This window comes from Zonotrichia leucophrys, chromosome 17 (genome assembly GCF_028769735.1).
Source record: "Zonotrichia leucophrys gambelii isolate GWCS_2022_RI chromosome 17, RI_Zleu_2.0, whole genome shotgun sequence".
Taxonomy (NCBI): domain Eukaryota; kingdom Metazoa; phylum Chordata; class Aves; order Passeriformes; family Passerellidae; genus Zonotrichia; species Zonotrichia leucophrys.
The window spans coordinates 4021974-4040792 of NC_088186.1; the positions used below are offsets into that span (position 1 = coordinate 4021974).

The 18819-nt window shown below is 41.9% G+C and overlaps 1 protein-coding gene across 10 annotated transcripts in view; it reads left to right on the plus strand.

Annotated features, from left to right (window-relative positions):
• The window catches only part of AK8 (adenylate kinase 8), a 74993-nt gene that overhangs the window by 42648 nt on the left and 13526 nt on the right, over positions 1-18819 (plus strand). For 9 of the 10 annotated variants that reach the window (XM_064727759.1, XM_064727764.1, XM_064727754.1 and 6 more), the window contains one exon: positions 52-193. In XM_064727759.1, the coding sequence (XP_064583829.1) occupies positions 52-193 (142 nt within the window). Of the gene's footprint in view, positions 1-51; positions 194-5221; positions 5374-18819 lie in introns of those variants that run through there. The other variant, XM_064727763.1, reaches the window with a different exon arrangement.

Sequence of the window (18819 nt, forward strand, 5' to 3'; positions counted from 1 at the left end):
CATTGCAGGCTCAGCACACAGAATAAATGTCACCTTTTTCCTCCTCTGCAGTGCCAAACAACCTGGTCCTGAAGCTGCTGACAGAGCGCCTGAGCTCCCTGGACTGCCTGAGCCATGGCTGGGTGCTCTCAGGCTTCCCCAGGGATGTGGAGCAGGGGGAGCAGCTGCAGAAAGCACAGATCAACCCCAACAGGTGAGGCAGAAACCCACCAATCCAAGGTTTGTTTGTGGAAAGATGCAGATCTTTGTGGACGTGGTTTGTGCTGCTGCGTCTCAGTTTTGGTTTTCTTAGCAAGGAAAGGGGTCCTGCTCCTGGAGAGGAGGAAATAAAGCCTGGCCTGACAAATGCTCCAGATGGCCAAACTGTGGGAGAGAGAAGAGGTTTGTTGTTCTGGTTATTTGTTTGAGTTGCCTCTAAAGCCAAACCATAAGAAATGGATTAAAGTTTGGATTATAAGAGAAGATGTATTTTATTTGCAGCAGGAGGGGGGGATCTACATCTTCTTTCTTCAGCATTGACATAATACCATGGAAATATATTGGTATTGCAAGGAGCTCATTATGAGACTTTTGGGTTTTGTGAAATAATTAAAAACAACATGAGAATTACATTTTATTTGAGCTATAATGAATTGTTCAGAAATGTAATATGAGAGACATCAGCATCCAAAGAGAACTGTTACGAGTGCCAAGCAAATAAAATAGAGTTACTTTTCACAGCTGGTCCAAAGGTGGTGAGGATTTAAAGTGCTGGTGCACTCATCAGAGCTGAGAGGTTTTTCCATTCCATTCCATTCCATTCCATTCCATTCCATTCCATTCCATTCCATTCCATTCCATTCCATTCCATTCCATTCCATTCCATTCCATTCCATTCCCAGCCCCTCCTGGCTCTGTCTATGCCACTGCCTGGCTCAGTGTCCATTCCAAAGGCAAACATTGGAAATTTGTGATTTTTCTGCTACCAAGGAAGATGTTCTTAAATAGTGGGATTTTTTTGAAAAATTCTGAAAAATAGTGGTAGGAGAGGTGCATTACCCACATCAGTGTTTAATTTGGCAAAGTTCCTCTTCCTGGGTGATTGCCCTGGATTTTCTCCTGTACAGGGGTAGGAGAAGGATGGAAAAGGTTGGGGGTGAGTAGAGAGAGAATAGAGGAGGGTGCAGAGTGAGGGAGCTCTGCATCCATCAAGGTTTGATAAGGAAAATGTGTGAAAACAGCAGTAACTTTATTTGTCCAAAGTAAGACTTTGTGCATCTTAAACAGGAATCAATTGCAAGGTAAAAAATGGAGACAGAACCCCCAAACTTGTGTTGGACTCAGTGAAACGTAATTTCCCAGAGATTATTCTTCTTGTGCATTTAGAAGGAAGGTGCAGAATCCCTGAGCACTCAGAGTCCCTGAGATCAGTGTGAATTCTGAGTGTGCCCCTGGTGCTCCTTCACAGGGCTGGGACCTCATCAAGGCAGGGAGAGCAGCTCATTATGGAGTTGGATGGGTGGAAATTCAGCCCTGATCCGTTTGCTCAACCTCCCTTCACTTTAAAGAGCTCTGCACGTTCACATCCGAGTTTGGAATTTGGTCCCTGTTTCACACAGGGCTTGAAGTGAGGGACAGAAATAGGCACGGAGCTCCCTGATTGATCTCAGAGCTGATGTTTTCCATGAAGCTGAAGTGGTGGGGATGTGAGGCAGGGAGGGTGATTATAAACAAAAGGACACATTGCAGCACAGGATAGCAGGGCAGTAATTCAGTTTCAGTTGTGATGCTGGTTATAAAACACTATCTGCAGAGGTGGTGTTTCTGACATCAGGAGAAAAACCTGATAGAATTATAGCCTTGAAATCAATCTGGGAATAGGATGCAGAAATCTATAAATCAGACACAGAACAATCTACAAAGTCTCATTTTTAGGAGGGCTCAGTTGATGAAATTAGATTAAAATAAATTTACATATATATCAAGTTTATTATTAAAATCTAGTCACATCAGTAAACAAAATTATTTGTGAAAGAGAATGTTACTCTGCTTTTTGAACTCAGAGTAGACCTCTTTGGCTGATCAGAACACAGAGTTATTGTCTGCTTGTCAAGTCACAAATCTATTCCTTAGAGCTAATAAATGGTTAGTGTTCAAATACTATGTTTTATCTGACTCCCACCTCATAAAGCTACCACACATAATACTAAATTATACAGCATTGAGCAGGATCAGTCTCCTGACTCCTCCATCTTACAGAAAGAAAAACAAACCTAGTAATTGATGGTAGAAAAGAAGGAAAATAAAGTTATTTGAAAACAAACAAAATGGGCTATAAAGTTTGTTAAAATGTAATAATAAAAAAAAAAACCCTGATGCAGCATCAGCTACCACAGCCAAAGAACTGCTCTGGAACAAAAAAGGAAAATAATTCAGTTTTCACTGAAAAAGCAGGAGGTTTGTTTAAATTAGAATTTGCAGCAGAAAAATTCTAATTTAAAGAAAGGGGTTTGCTGGTGGAGTGGCACAGGAAAAGCTGCAAACTCTGTCTCCCAAAGAGAGGAGGGAGCTGCCCTGGGCTCCCCCTGTGGAGCAGCTCCTGCCTAAGTGGACAGGATCCTGCTGGCATTGAACCCGGGCAGCCTCCGGGGCAAACGAGGAGCTGGATCTGTTAATGGCCTCTCACCTGGGACTAAAGGATTAACCATTTATTGCCATTAACCTCTTCGTGCCCACCTGAGCAGGAATCCACAGGGCGGCTGCTGAGGCTCTGACACAAAGCACTGCCTTCACTTCTCACCCAAATGAGTGGTTTAGCTGTTTTAATTAGTGCTTAAGCAACAAAAATAAATGTATAATATAGCCATGGGTGGTTCTACTGAAAACTCAGTGTAATATCCACCAAGGTGGTTTTTAATCCTTTTTCCTCCCTCTCAAACTTGGAGTTAAAATAAGATTCAGCAGCAGCAGGGTCGTGTTGTGAAGCTCTGGTTGTCACCTGATCTTTCCTCTGCTGGGCCAGCTTGAGGCAATCAGAAATTTAAGGATTCCCTGAGCCAGAGGATCCTCTAGAAAACTTCTAATCACCCCTTCTTCCTTGAGTTTTAATCTCTTTTTAAACCTTTGGGCCACCAAATCACGTGGAAAGCAGTTTCTCATTTCACTGGGTGTCATATCAAAATACTTCATAATTTTTTTCCTGGTGCATTTCTTCTCTTGAGAAGCAGTTGCAGACATTCCCTGGACATGTCCTCCAATATTTCTGATTTTCTAAGCCTCTTGTATTTGCCCTTTGGTCACCTCTTTCCCAGACAAAGAACCTTGATCTGTTTATCCTTTTTTTTTCCTAGAAATCATTTCACTCTTTTGATCATCCTCTTCTCTCCCCTCACTGGGCATTCCAGCTTTGTTTTTTTTTTTTGCTGAGGTGAAACACCCAGAACTGCGTTTGAGGGCAGCACTGTGTCATGGGAGGTGGATATAATAAACATTTTTATTTTGATCTTAACTCCATCACTCATAATTGCTGATATTCTATCAGGTGTTACTGGGATAGATTTTGGAAGAACATCTTCTGTGAGCAGACTGCGATAACTAAACATCGTGAAAATGCACCAAAAATGTACAAAGTGTGAAAAATCTCAGTTGAGTGGGTTCAAACTCAGAGAGATCTAAAGAGAGCCTTTAACTCCAGATTTCTGTGTTGAAGTTTTAGGCAGGTTTGTGTTGGAGCTCTCCTCAAACCCTCCCATCACTGTCAAAGGCTCTGCTGCTGCCTCCCCTGGGATTGCCCTTTCCTCCTCCATTATTTCCTTGGTTTTGCCCTTCTGATCTGAATCCAGGGTCAGTTATTTTGCTTTTCAGTGTTGATTAATTATTACAAATAATATAACTGAACAGACAAAGCTGGGCAGGGGAGGGCTGAGCCAAAAGGATTGGCCTAACAATACATTCATGATATATTTCTAATTGCCATTTTCCAAAATTAAAGTTGTTTCTTTCCCAGTAGAGAAAATAAACAGCAACAGCTTCTCCAGTGCAAGCTTTCCAGCAGGGTTTTATTTGGTCTTCAAAATGATGTGGCTGTGTTCCCAATTATGTCATCTTTTTACATAATATATTTAAAGCTTCTTTTTCACCACGCTGCTGAGAACATGTATTCAAACAGTTTAGGATAATGAAGTCCTAATTTCTAAGGAAGAATCTTTGAATGTGTTGAAAAGGGAGAAATCAGGATGGGGGAAAGAAAAGAGATTTTTTTGAGCTACTTGGTCTTTACATGGGGCTTTCATATTTCTGCAGCTGATCCCAATGTGGATTAGGGATAATAAACAGCCTATTAATGGAGGCCTGAACTAGGAAATGGAGTTGGAATCAGCAGTAAAATTCAATGGCTGGTGAAGGTTAATAACTCCATTACTATCAGCTCTATTTTTGAGCCGTTTGAAGAGCTGGGTGTTAGCCTTACCTTACTCCTCATTAATTGAGCTAATAGAACCCCAGTGACCCCACCATGCTGCCATTATCTGAGAGTTTACCAGACATGGACTGGAATACTTATCACTGAATATGTATTCCTCAGATTCATTTTTATATCAGAAATATTTTTTGTTAAAGATCTCCTGCCTTCAAGTTCCTATTTTGCCTTTTCATTTCTTTGCTGCTTTTTGCAACAGCTACTTATTTGGAAATTACGTGTAAATGACTTAATTAAATCCCTATCAAGGAACAAGCTAAATCCCAAAATAGTTGCATCAAGGAAACATGATAGTGATTGAATTATTCTGACATGGAAAAATCTTACAGAGCATTTTAAAAACTTTGACCTAATTTAAATGATGGATATTGTGTATTTATAATAGGTGTGGTTTGAGTTGATGGCATACAAAAATCTGATGAGTAGCAAAGAAGAAATGTTATATCTTATTTTCTCCTCATTTTAAGGCAAAAAAAACCAAACAAAACAAAACAACAAGAGAAAAATGATGTGCTAATCAAGGGACTAAATCAGTATAATAAAATTTGCCTGCACTAGAGAGAGAAACTGGAGAAAAAGTCCAAGTGAAGTATGTAGGATTTGGATTAATTGGTAAAATAGTAAAAATAATAGGCAGCACAATTCTCTGTTTCAATAATTCTCTTTTTTTTTTCTCAGCTCACTCTTCCACCATTCTGTGGCTGCTGCTTTAGTGACTCTTCACTCTCACTAATTGGTTTGGTTCCTTTTCCCTTTGCATTTCAGTGCTCCCATTTCAGCTGGGCTCTTCTCCTCCATCCCCAAACCAAACAGGTTTTGGCAAAAACCAGGGGGCAGCTCCTGCAGAGCTCTGGGATGTGTTTATGGAACAGAAACTCTTGGAAGTGTGGTTTAGGTGAGGAATCCTGAGAATCAGCAGAGACACTGCCCTGAGGGACCACAGCCCCCTGGCCAGGGGGGAATCACAGCTCCTCACCCAGCCAAAATCCCAAAGTTTGCTGGGCAGAATCTGCAAATCTTCCTCTCACCTGAGACTCTGCTTCACTCAGGAGTGGGGTCTGTTTAATTCAATTTCTACTGCTGCAGCCTTTTCCAAATTACAGGACTAACTCAGTGATTGTCTTCTCTCTTGATGTTTGGACATTTATCCTGCTAGGGTTAGGGTTAGGTAAATGACTTAATTACAATCTTATATATTATAACAAGATTGTAATTAAGTCATTTTCCTTTGTCTCCAGTGCAAGAGGCATCACTGGGCATGGAGAGATGGGCACAATATATTCAGGACTCTCCCATTCCCTTCTGCGTCCCCTGCTCAGCACTGCCAGGGGCTACACCCAGTGCAAAAACTCACCCTCATTCCTTTGTCCACACAAACCCAATGGAAGCAGCTCCTGGTTCAGATTTAGCCAATCCTTCCTCTCCATTCTCCTCCTCCTCAGCCTGTGCTCTCTCTTCCCTCCTTGCACTCCTCTGAATAGAAGCTCTTGCTCTTAAATAATCCAATAGATAGAAAATTGGATGATTACAATAAAAAGATTATGTCACTTCTGCTGCACATCCTGCCTGACCTATATTGGTCCCACAAGAGCCTTTCTCTCCTGGGGAGAAGCATTAATATGCATCTTGAGCCAGCAATAACAAAACATCAAATGCAGTTTTAAAACCTTTCTGTGGGCTTTCTGTAGGATGCTGCATTTGCTGTCACAAGCTGATTTTGCTCCAACAAGAATGGGAGGTATATTTGGCTTCAGTTGTGGGAGGCAGGGATTATTTTTAGAAGTTACCTCATCTCATACAAGCTCCTTTTGATGGCTGGAGTTTGTGTGGTGAAATCCTGGATGCAGCAATTAAGGAGTGCTCTGATCTCAGCAAGCTTCCAAAGTCTCCAGGAAGAGAAAGAAGAAAAGCTTCTACTTCTAAGTCAGTATTTTTTATTTTTACTGTTATTTTTAAGGACCCAACAGCACATGCACAACCCTTTCATTCCTTTCACTGCTGAAAGGAGGGAGATTTTCCTGCAGTAACTATCTCTCACAAATGAGGAAACATTGGGAAACCTGAAGACTTTCTATCCTGTTTGCCCTCATGTTGGATCTGTTTCTCTTGGAAGTTGCCACCAACATCAAGGCTGCATTTCTGAACTCAGCACCAAACTGGAGAGGGAAAATTCTATAAAAGCAGCAGAGTCTGGGCTAATTTTGATGGGTTTTTGGCACTGGTAGCAAATTTTAGACAAGACAAAGCAAGCCAGTCATGTCTCAGTCCAGTGACAACTTTGTGATACCAATATCTACAAATCAGCAAAGGTTGTTCAGGGCATTCCTCTAAAAATCAATTTTGGTTTAAGGAATGGAGTGAAACAGCCAAGGAAATCCAAATGTTATTTTGAAGTGTTTTTGTAATGAAGATACTGGTTTTGAAATCTGCCTAGAGCCAGAAAAACTTTTGCAAAATGAGTGAGGGAGGAAAACTTTATATAAAGATATGGCAGCATTTTAATTTAATTAACCAGGGCATTTTCTTTGCATTGGTAAGAGGATGTGTGTAGATAAAGCTGAGGAGAGTTTTGCATGTGTGAGAGCTGTAATTGAAGATATTTAGAGGCTGAGGAAGCACGAGGGGAAAGGAGAATTGGCCAGTGCTGTCCAGCATCTCCCATCGTGAATCCTTCAGTAGTGTGGTGGCTGAATTTGGCTGAATATTCTTCTGAATAAATGCAGCAAGGCCACCCTTACATCTTGTACAGGTTAAAACTGAGTTTATGATCTCCTGGAATTCAGAATTTTTGAAAAATTGGACAGAATTTCAGAATTTCTGTAAAATGCATAATTTCTGCAAAAACATGGGCGGGATTTTTGTGCCAGCTGTGCTCTGATTTAGTGATCTCATTGGATCTGGGACTAATCCCAGAGTAAGGCTTTACTCAGGGCTCATGTGCCAAAACTGACCCATGCAGAAAACCCTGAGCAGAACAGGAATTTTGCTGCTTTTGCTTGGATTCTCCAGGCTGAAGGAAGACAAGTGCATCAGTCTGCAGCAAATATAATACAGTTTTGGTGATTAAAACTGACTAGGAATATTGCATATTGAATGGAGACTGGTTTGTCATTACCACGAGGATTAGAAAGTGTAATCTTCATTAAAACATCAGTGGATTTACTGCTGTTTGCCTTGGAACAAGATATTTGCTCAGAATTTTCTAGTGAGTAAATTTAGTGAGTGCAGGGCAATTTAAGAGAGGGGAACTGAATCCTGCCATGGTTTATTCTGCAGGAAAGATGTGGGAATGATCCCTGATGTCTGACAGAGGCACTGGATCCAGTTCTATAGGCTTGGGGCACCTTCAGCTACATAAATTTATTAATCACTATCACTTAAATTGGCCTCCTTTGGCTCAGGTGTAAGAGGTTTGCAAGGTTCATATTTTCTGTCCCTAAATCCATTGTTTGCAAAATTCCATATTACAGAATGCTGTCCTTTGAAATACACTTTGTGAAAGACTTTTATCTATTCCACAGTGGCTTTTCAACATTACCCTTTCCTAAGGTTCTGTATCTCTTAGCTCAGTGGGGCTCTGCCATGCTTTGATAAAAATAATTCTTAAAAAATTGTGCTCTGTCATTCTCTTGACATAATGCTGATTAATATCCCACTGATATTCACCGAGTGAACATTCCTGTTCTGTTGAGAGACTGACCAAAGGTCAAGGTACAGAAGGTTAAAAGAGTAATGGTTTCATTTAACCTTCCAGTGAAAGCTGCTACTTCTGTGAACATAATTTAAGCTGATTTTCAGGACAAGTCTGTAGGAAAGGTTCCTCCTCACATACTTGCAGTGAAATCAAAGGATTCATATTGGCCATGAACGTGCCCCAAAGTTAAACAGATACAAAATGAAGGAATAATGTGGTTTTTCAACCTTTTGAGTCCTGTGCACTCTTCAGTTTGAATTTTCTTTTTGAATACTTTGCAACAAGACACTCAACTGTCAAAGCTAAGTGGTGGTGGGTGTGGAGAACCTGCCATATTTCTGTAAAGTTTTCTTTCTCCTTTTAAAAGTACAGTTTTCTCACAGAACTCAGTCTCTAGTTGCACATTTCTAACTTCCATGGATGCACAGGTTTAACTGGCACAGGAACAAATCCTGAGCTTTCATTCCATCACCCAAAATATAATTTACATTTGGAAACTTGCTGCCTCTTTTTTTTTTTTTTTGTTAGAAATATTACTGCCAGTCCATTACACTGAGCCTAGATTTTTATTAACTTTCTGTGAATGAATTGCTGGCATGCATTTTACTTTGTGATTATTAAAGAATTCAGCGTACTCCAGTTTTGTAATTAGAATCACAGAATCCTGAAGGTTGGGAAAGATCTTTAAAATCATCAAGTCCAACCTTCCACCCAGCACCAATGTGGTATTCACCACTGAACCATGCCCCAAGTGCCACATCCACAGGGTTTTGAGCACTTCCCTGGGCAGCCTGTGCCAATGCCTGACCACCTTTTCCATGAAGAATTTTTTTCCTATTATCTAAACTTCCTTTGGCTCAACTTGAGACCATTTCCTCTGGTTCTTACAGCAGGTGGGTGTTGCTCAGAAAAATCTTGTGATCCAACACAGCCAACCCAGTGATGGCAGGAGAAATTATTGGACATAATGACCCGGGAAGTGGAGGAATGAATTCAGTTCTTAAGGTCTTCTCTGTGGCTGCACATTTACATCTCAAAGTTGGGGATTTTGATCAGCACAGCTTGAGAGGAGCTTCCTTGGATTTAGCAATCATCACCTTGTTTCACTGCTAAGGGCAGGAGAGCTCCAGCACCAGGCTGGATATTTGGGGTTAGTTCTTGTCTTGTAGGATTTCTTCCCTCCTGTGGTTCCTGAGTTTCTCCTGGTGGTGTCTTCCTCCACCCCATCCCTACCTGACCCTGCTCTGGATCTCCACTGTTGTTTTACCTTGTTGGTGGTTTGTCTATATTTGCTTTAACCAGATGCCCCTCTTTGCATGCAGCACTGGGACTCATCCCCTCTCTCCTATCAACAATAATTAGCCTTGTAAGACTAATGGAAGAAATCGTGTCTAATTACCCTGTTGAAGGCCCAATTATGTTATTAACATTTGTGGGCTATAAGCTAATGATGAGGAGAGCCTCTCATTTGCATAGCATTAAGTTAATTGAGCTGGAAGCTATGGGGTGGATGGCAGTGATGAGAGCAGGATTTTGTTACAGAATGGATAATGATGACCAGAGCAGGACGATTCACCTGACAGGTTTATTAATTAACAGCTATCTGATTACCTCAAAGAAATGGCAAGTGGCAGTGCTTCTGAAGGAAGCTGCAGTATTTTTTTTAATGAAAGGTGCTCTATCACTGTGGATGTTCTGGGCTGATTTATGGTAATGGCAGTGAAAGCTCTTTCCTGGAAGCCAACACAAAAAGCTGTTCTGGTTTCCTCCCTGCCCTTAAAAACATTCTGCAAAGGGCTGATATTTGTGAATATTCCTCATTCTTGCAAGGTGCACGGAGTCTGTGTGCTGCTGAGTTTGTGTGGTTGTCTGAACTGTGCATTTGGAAAATTCTTAATTGTTGGGTAACCTGGAAGCTTTGCCCTCAGAAGAACCAGAGGATTTGATTTTGTAAAAGATGTTTTCATTATGGTGTTAGGCAGGATTCTGTGTGTGTTAGTGGGGAAATAATAGAAACATTCAGCTTTTCACATTTTCCTGGTATGTGCAAGCTGCAAGTGAAGATGAGTGCCCTTTCCTTCAGTTTATTTCAGAGTACAAACAGTCATGCATAGTGGGTGGGCCTTTTAAGGAACAGGAGTCTTCATTTAAAACAGTTCCAAGAAGAAAAATCCATATTTTTCTTTTTTGTTAAACATCAGATTCTGTCTGATTAATTCCAAACACATTGTAATTCACAACAGGCTCAGACAGAGTCTTGTTTGAACTGGAGTATCTTTGAGGGGAGAAATCTCTCTGTTTAAAAGTTGCCTGTGCAATCAATCCAAGAGTGAATAACTTCCTATGCAGTTACTCATTATTAGACTCCCACACCTCAGTCATGAATGGATCTGAATGTCAAATACAGTTTCCAGTCAGCAGATCTTTTATATTTTCATCATCTACTCTGAAGAGCCCATTATTAAATCCCATGAGCTCCAGACCTGACCTAGTGACTGAAACCCTCAGTTCATCCTCAAAATACCTTTGACCAGGCACAGCTCAGGAAAAAAGAGAACATTAAAGATTTTAACCTTTCAGATAATGACTTTTGATCCATTTAACTGGCCTGGTGATTGGTGTGTCAATAGTAATAGACTTGTGAAGAGCAGAAACTTACAGATAAATTGTATTCACTGTTATTTTCATAGAATCATAAAATATCCTGGGATTGAAGGGACACACAAGGATCAGGGGATCCAACTCCTGACCCTCCAGACACCCCAACAATCCCACCATGTCCCTGCTGTCCAAATTCTCCTGGACCCATTCCCTGGGCCACCCTCTGGGGGCAGAACCTTTTCCTAATTCCCACCTGAACCTCCCCTGGCACAGCTCCAGCCATTCCCAAGGATTTATATGCAAAAAGTTTCCCTGTATTCTGCATCTGGCATTTGTTGGGCACCAAGGAGCTGAGAACATTGACCTGATGTTGGTTGAGTTGCATAGAGACATTGACAAATCACCACAGGCACTGCTGGTCAACAGGAGAAGAGAAGAAAAATGAAAAATCAGAGTTGAGGGAAGTGATCAGGGGGAACAGCTCCTGATCTGAGCTGTTCAGTGGTCCTGGCTCAGAGCTGGCAGGAAGAGCAGATTCCAGGGGATTGAGGGTTGATTATTCCATGGAGCAAATATCTACATCAATAATCTGAGTGGTTTGGTCACCTGTGTGATGTGGAGCAAGTCAGAAGCATTTATGTGACATTTCCTCCATCTCCTTCCAGCCTGTGATGGTTCAGAGCCTGTGGTTGTGTGGAAATCACTGGGAGAGGTTGTTCAGGACAGCCAGCACAATGAATAAAAGCCTTTAATGGAATTTAAGCCCTCCATCCTCCTCGTCCTCATTAGCTTCCTGTAATCACCAGCCCACACAGTCAGTGTGCATAGAAATATCTTTACCATATAAATTAGATTTTCTGCAAGGTGTTCTGTGGTTCACCACAGTGCCTGGCTGTGTGGAATAGACAAACACAGATCTGATAGAGCAGGAATTATGTATTTAATTCAGAGTTCTGTATGGAGTGCTCATAAAAGCTTGATCATGATAGAGGGGCCAATAAACATTTGGGAACATAAATATTTCTGTAGGAAATGGCTTTGTGAAGCATTTAGTTGTTGAGTAATAAGAACAACAGAGAAAATCAGAGTCACAGAAGCCTCTAGGTGCTGATCTGATGGGTTATATATGTTGCAATGATAATCATGGTGAGGGAGAATTTTTATGGGACCAGTAGCAACAAATACATCGAGTCCTGCCAATTTACTAATGAATTCATTTTTCTTGTGCTTGCCCCACTTGCTATCCCTGCTGTTCAGAATTCAGCTTTAAACCTGAAAAGCTGTGGATGGCACCTCAGAGCTGCTCCTCTGAGTTTGTGTGAGCTGAGTGTTTGAGTCTTGGGCCATTTCTGGAACATCCATTACTTGTGTATTTAGGCACCAGTCCAGCCAGACAACACAGGGACATATATTTTAGGAAAGCACACATCAAAAAGTGTTTTAAATGGCCAAATTGTAGGACAAAACATTCTGGCAACACAGCTGGTGCTCTGTCAGTCTGTGGGCTAGAAAATAAGAAGAGAACCTGTAAGGAAAATAAAAGCAACCTAGGAATAGCTAATCAGGTTAGAAAGGATGTTTTGGCTGCAAGGATTTTTAGGGCTGCAGAGAAAAATTGAACAAGATTAAAAAGTGTTTGTCCATCCTGTCTGACAGATGTGGGGGAAGATGGGATCATTTGTTACTTCTCTGTTTTTCCTCTGAAAACAGCAGCAGCAATGAGCTGGCAGGCACAGTGAAATGCAGTTAGCAAAAGTAATGGGAGTTGAAAGTTTGACCTTTTGTGATGGAAATTTGATATGAAAAAAGGGTCTTTTGATAATTTCTCTATCCAATCAGATATGGGAGATGTCTTGATCCTGTTTCCTTATTTGCATGCTGACTGATCTCATTTGAAAACCCAATCATTCAGAAATATTGGGACGTCAACAGAAATGTTACAAACAAGAAGTTGTTTTATCTGAAAGGTCTGCAGGATGTCATCTCTTGTTTTTCACTCCAGTGGCCTGATCTCTTCTTCATGATTCCATGTTTTTATTGGCAGGATAAGTTGAACATATTGAAATGCAAATAGCCTTTTCCACATTGAACTGAAATATGGGAGTTTTTTTCTGTGTGATTGATTGTATCCAGGGCACTTCAAAAGACACAAAGAAAATACTTTCTGCAGTGCCTCTGATTCCTTGACATTGCCAAGTTCTGACGTTTCCTGTTAGCAATCATTGGCACAGAGTGATTCCTGAGCCTGCTCTCACCTCTGCTTTTCTCCCATGTGATGCCCACAGTGCTGCACACTGTTCCTGAAACAGATCCTGAGCTCGTTTTCTGCACAAACACTTCTTGTGTTACAACCAACACTCTGTTGCTGTCCCAGGTGCTGAATGTCAGAAACGTAATTGAACGGATTTTACCAAATTGCAGATTTATTTAATCCTGCAATGGGTACTTCAAAGTCCCCCCAGGATCACATCTAGTGTGTAGAACTGTCCTCATCATTATCTGGAAAGTCAGATTTCACTGCCCACTTAGGTGAGTTTAGGATCAACTTTATCTCCCAGACAATTTAACCTTTGTATTTTCCAGAGCAGGCAATCCAATTTCCATTTTCCTCAGCCTCCCAGTGGGTTGATGACAAGTTTTCCTGCTGTGTGACTGGTGTCATTATCCCTTATTTTGGAGCCTACCTGTTAAACTAAGCCAAAGTTTTGCATCACTTAACCCAGAAACTGGGGACAAACTATCAATATATGGTAGTTCTGAATAAAAGGAATTTTTTTTAATTTTTTTTTTCAATTTGCATGCTTTTCAACATCAGTGTCAGGCTAGATGAGAAATCTTTTTTCTTTAGCACCCCAATTTTTTTCTCACCCAGACTGTCCTGAGTGCTGCCCTGGGAAATGGGATGTGCAGCTCCTTCTTTCTGGAGCCACTTAGGTTTGCTCTGCTTTTTAGGAAAAAGTAACTATTCACTGAATATAGGTAGATCTCTTGCTGAACACCTGCTTGCAAAGACATCCTGATTTCTGGTGGAGAAGTCTCCATAGGGATTGCTTTCCACACCCAAATCATGGAGGGAACAGGTGCAGGGAAAGGGATGATGCAGATTATAAACTTCACATAATAACTTATCTTGGAAGTTGCTGAGCTGGTGTTTGTACAACACTTTGGAATGGAAAGCTCCAAATTAAACAGGTCAGGATTTACCACAGAGTCCCTCAGGTGGGTGACAAAACACCTTGCCAGGGGCACATGGAGGTCTGCAGTCTTCATCACTGAGTTAAGGAAATTCAGTATTCACCCAGCTTGTTTACTTAATAGAGACCAGGGTCTAAGCACAAAGTAGTGCCTGTGTGAGATGTTTATCTGATGGTGCCTAATTTCTTCAGCAGTACCTCTGGATGTGGGCTGGGGATTTCACTGCTGGAGGAACGTGCCTGTTTTGACTGAGGAGTAACTTGACTGATAGGCCCCTTCAAATCCAGAGAATCTGTTTCATCAAACCCTGTGGCCTGTCAGCTGTGGGGGAGTGCTTTGTGAAACAGCAGGAATGGCAAATTCCCCCATTCCTTGTGCAGCAAACTGGAGTTGTTGGGATGAGCAGCTCTCGGAATTAGACACCGAGCGTTCTCCCGGATGGGAAATCAACCCCCCTTCATCTCTGGTGTGTTTTAGAATATCAAACCAGCTAAGTTTAAACATGATGTGTTATTCTTGATAACCACAGCAATCTAGCTCTTCCTTGCTGGGTTTTTTTAATGCACTTTTCCTCTCCACCTTCCTCGTTCGCTCCTCAGTATTAGAAAAACAAAAAGCAGCTCAGTGCACCAATATTTTCTCCACAGTGAAGTCAGCATAGAATATTAGTGTCCAAAAAGTTGTAAAACAAAAGACTATCATATGTTGCACCTTTTAATCATGTAATTGCTGAGTGACATTTAACTCTGAGGCTTTAAGTTACTCCTTTTCAGCCAGCCTTCTCCTCGTGCCCCTCCGGTCCCTCCCTCCTCCCAGAGCAACCTGCTTTTTGCAGAGTAGTGCTTTAACTACACTGAAGTTTGGCTGGGCTTCTACATATTACAGCAGCAACACGAAAGCAAACAATTGAAGTATTTGAGAACAATGAAATATGTATGGCTATCTGTGACAGCCCTATAAAGCAGAGCAATTAGCCGCGTAATCCGAGAAAGCCAAAGCGCCCGGCAGCCCACGGTTCCCTATTAGTTAAATGCTTTTTGTACGTCCTCATCCCATCAAATCAACTAACACTTCCTTTAATTGGTTCATGAATTATACAGCTCGGGCTGCATTATAATTTAATCACCAGTAAACATTCCTGGGGCCTGCTGTAAAGTGTATAGCGCTCATTAATTCCTTAATTTCAGCAGATGGAAGGGGAGATCGGATGAACGGTGGCAGTACAGAGCGCCTTGGGCAATGGAAGAAGGAAAAAAAGGTGGGGGGCCGTTTAGATTTTTTAAGGGCTGTCAGAAACTCAATCTGTGAGCTGTCAGCAGCCTGGACCCGCTCCCCCTCCCTGCCTTCACCCCACCTACCGCTGCAAGTGACTGACGGATTCATATGGAGCCTTGTCAAGCCGTCTTTAAACATCAAGCCAGCGGGTAAACCAAGCCCAATGTAAATTAATTCTTGTCTTACGGGCCCCCCTTTCTCTGTCCCCATGAATATTTCATGGCGGGCAGCATAAATATTAATTCTAATAGCTCTGCACAGTGGTTATTATTTCTGTTTTATGACAAATATTCATAAAATATTCAGGAGCCTTTTTTAGAACATTTACACACTTGATTGTGAAATTTTCCAGCTTCCTGGGGACACAGTAAACATATTGGGGTTCTCTTGATGGACTTTTTTCTCTCTTAATTAATACTACGCCACATTAATATTTAATCAGATTTAGTTTTCCTTTCCCCACAAGTGAACCCTATTACATTTGAGGATTTATTTGACAGTATTTAAACAGGGAATTTTTATTCCCTATTATGAAATTGGTTTCCTTTGACACATATATAAAATGACACATTATAATCCATTCTTTTATTCCCTCCCCTTGCCCCCAAATCACGCACTTTTTCAGTGTCAGTTCTTTTATTTATTTTTATGTACAAAAAGACAAAAGTTAGTGTTTAAATGTTGAGGGTGGGGGTTAAACATCATTTACTCTAAATTTGATTTAGTTTATTTAGTAAGGAAGAAGAGGTTTTACCCTTGTTAGGAGCAGGAGGTGCTGGTGCCAAGCTGCAGACAGGTAGCAAAGGCATCAGTCCTGAGATGAGTTTGCTGGTGCTTAACCCTGGAGTTGTTGTTCTGCTCCAGATTTGCTTTGCAGAATCTAATTATTGCAGGGTTGCAGGGATCTGAGGAAGCAGGCCTGCATTTGGGGGAGAGGGCTCAGGTTCCTGACCTCGGGCCTCTGGGGCTGCAGAGGCTGTGGATTATCTGAGGAGGGTTTGATTAACCTTGTGCAGGGCAGGAATGGTGCCAGCCACACTTCTCCAAAGCACTGCTGGCTGCCATCTCATCCTGTGATTCATAAAGCACCGCTGGAATGAACTCCAGGGGGAATGCAAAGATGCTGGAATAACAGCTGAGAGTAAGGAGGAGGCAAAGAATAGAAATGAGGAGAGAGAAATGTAAAGCAGTTCTGAATGCAGGTATTAATGCATCCAAGCCACTGATTGCACACAGGAAGAGTTAATGCTGCCTCCTCCAAAGAAGCTTTAAAAATGCATTGAAGCCACTCCTACAAGCACATTTGCTCTCACTGTGTAATGTTTGCACAGCCCCAAGTCCTGCAGACCATGGAAGGGCTCTGGGCTTCCTTGCTGCTGTGAATCCATGGATTCAGATTTATCCCAGCTCCAGACCCAGTCCATTGCTGTGTCACACAGGCAGCAGAGCCTGTTCTCCCTGTGGCACCTGCTGAGCCACCAGGCTGCTGGGGTGGGACACAGGAGGGACCCTGTCACCTTAACTCATCCAGCTGGGGGTGGAAAACATCTGCCAGAGTCATCACTGGTGAGGGGAAGGAATATCTGCAGCCTCAAAGGGTGTTGTTCATCTCCCTCCCCTGGCCAGCAGCCATGACCTGGGAATAGTGCCCCACTGAGCTGCCTTTTGTAGTTATTGCACAGAAATGCAGCCATTTGAAAAGATCCAGGCTCTAGAAATAGCTTGTCATGCCATGAATCACTGTAAGAGCTCAATGAGCAAAACACTCGTGCTGATTAACCTGAGTTTTAGTGTTTATGCAGTGTATTTTCCCTCATGGTTGAAACCTAGAGGGTGAAATTACTTCCCGAAATAGAATCAAGCATCTCTCATCAGAAGATATCCCAGAGTTTGAAAGAAATCAGTGAATAAAACCTCCCAACAGCTCCTTCCATAAATAAGAGATAAGGACCATTTTATCCATTGCAGAGACATGCAGGAGGAGTATTTAGGGTAGGGAATAAAGTGTGATTCATGTTGAGTCAGGGGTGCAGCCTTTGTGGTCTGGTTACCCATGGGCAAAACACCTGGTGAGAGCTGCACTGAAGCCTGAGCAAGCCTTGGGAGAAGGTAGATGGGATCTGTGTCACCAGTTTCCATTTTTAAGAGGGGGATTGGGGGTGCAGAATGTGATTGTGGAAATACAACATGCTTGGCACCCTGTGTCTGGGCCATGGTGCTTGAGAAGAGGCTCAGGCAGGGTTTCAGGTTCAAAATGTATTTTTGCCATTGGGCAGGGGATGTTCTTTAGAGGGATCGATTGATCCAAGTCAGTATCTCTGGCTGGAAAGTCAACAAAGCTAAAATGGTCAGAGTTTTATCTGGAATTACTTGGATTCAAATCTGAACCTCCTTGTACCTGTCAGGCTGGACCACTAACTTGATTTGTGATATTGTTGTGATCACCCAGTGGTGCTACCCAAGGAAAAGACCTTTTTGCAATGCTGATAATTTTTGTACCCTGACCAGAGCTGCCATCCAGCTCCTTTCTGCTTGTAAAATCCAGAAGTTTGTACAGTTTTGTGCACTTTTTGAATCTTTTAAAAGTTAATAACACGGTCAGTGTTAACAATGAGAGTCCTAGAGTTTACCCAGATTCAGGACAGTTTTCAGAGATGGTTTTGTCCCTCTGCCATCAGTCCATGATGCCCTCAAGGATTTTCCATGCATTTGTGAGAACTCTGTGATTTCCTTCCCCACCTGCTTTGGCTGCTTTGTGAACCAAAGGGAAGAGTTTGAGTTTGTGCCAGGGATCCCACAAGGATTGTACCTGTGCTGTGGTGGCCTTTTAGGACCTTCTGCATCCTTACGCTCCAACCTCAGCTCTTTCCCAGCTTTGTATTTCAATTACAGAACTTGTAGCCATTGCATTGCCAGAACAGAGTCCTCCAGGAGATGTTTTCCATGGGGAATTGTGCCACAGCATCAGGAGCACTGTTGATATCTCCAAATGGAGTAAGATGTTCTGTGCCTCATGAAAGGCACAATTATTTGTAGCCTTGAATTTGATGTTTTGTATTTGTCTGCCTGGAAAATGAGATAACTTTTTGTCTCTTCCTCTCTCTTTCTTTCACTCTCTCCTTCCTGCTCTTTTTGCTCTGATTTAGCTGAGGGTCTGTCAAAGTTCTGCCAGCAAAGTTTGCTGTAACTTTGACATCACACAGGCCTCTGATCTTCACTTTTTTTCCTTTTTTTCTTTTTTTTTTTTTAAGCAGACTGATGTGGTACGTTGTAAACTGCCAGGAGCACTTGCTAATTTAGTACTTAATGACAGTCACAGAGAGTGTTTTTCTTGCCCCTGGAGAGGTTTTAGACACAGCTGGGGTAGATTTGCCACTATCAATTATGCACAATTTTAAACAAGAATTGGCCAGCAGGGGCCTCTTTTTTTTTGCAGAGTGCAGAGCATGAAGAATGGGAATATGGCAGCTGGTACCTGCCTGAGACAGAGAAGATATATAGGAGTCAAGAAAATAAGGGAAAGATTAATAACTTACTATTTTTAAAGTTGCAGCTTCAACTTGAAAGTTTAAAAGCTGCATTAAAAATGGTTAGTGGT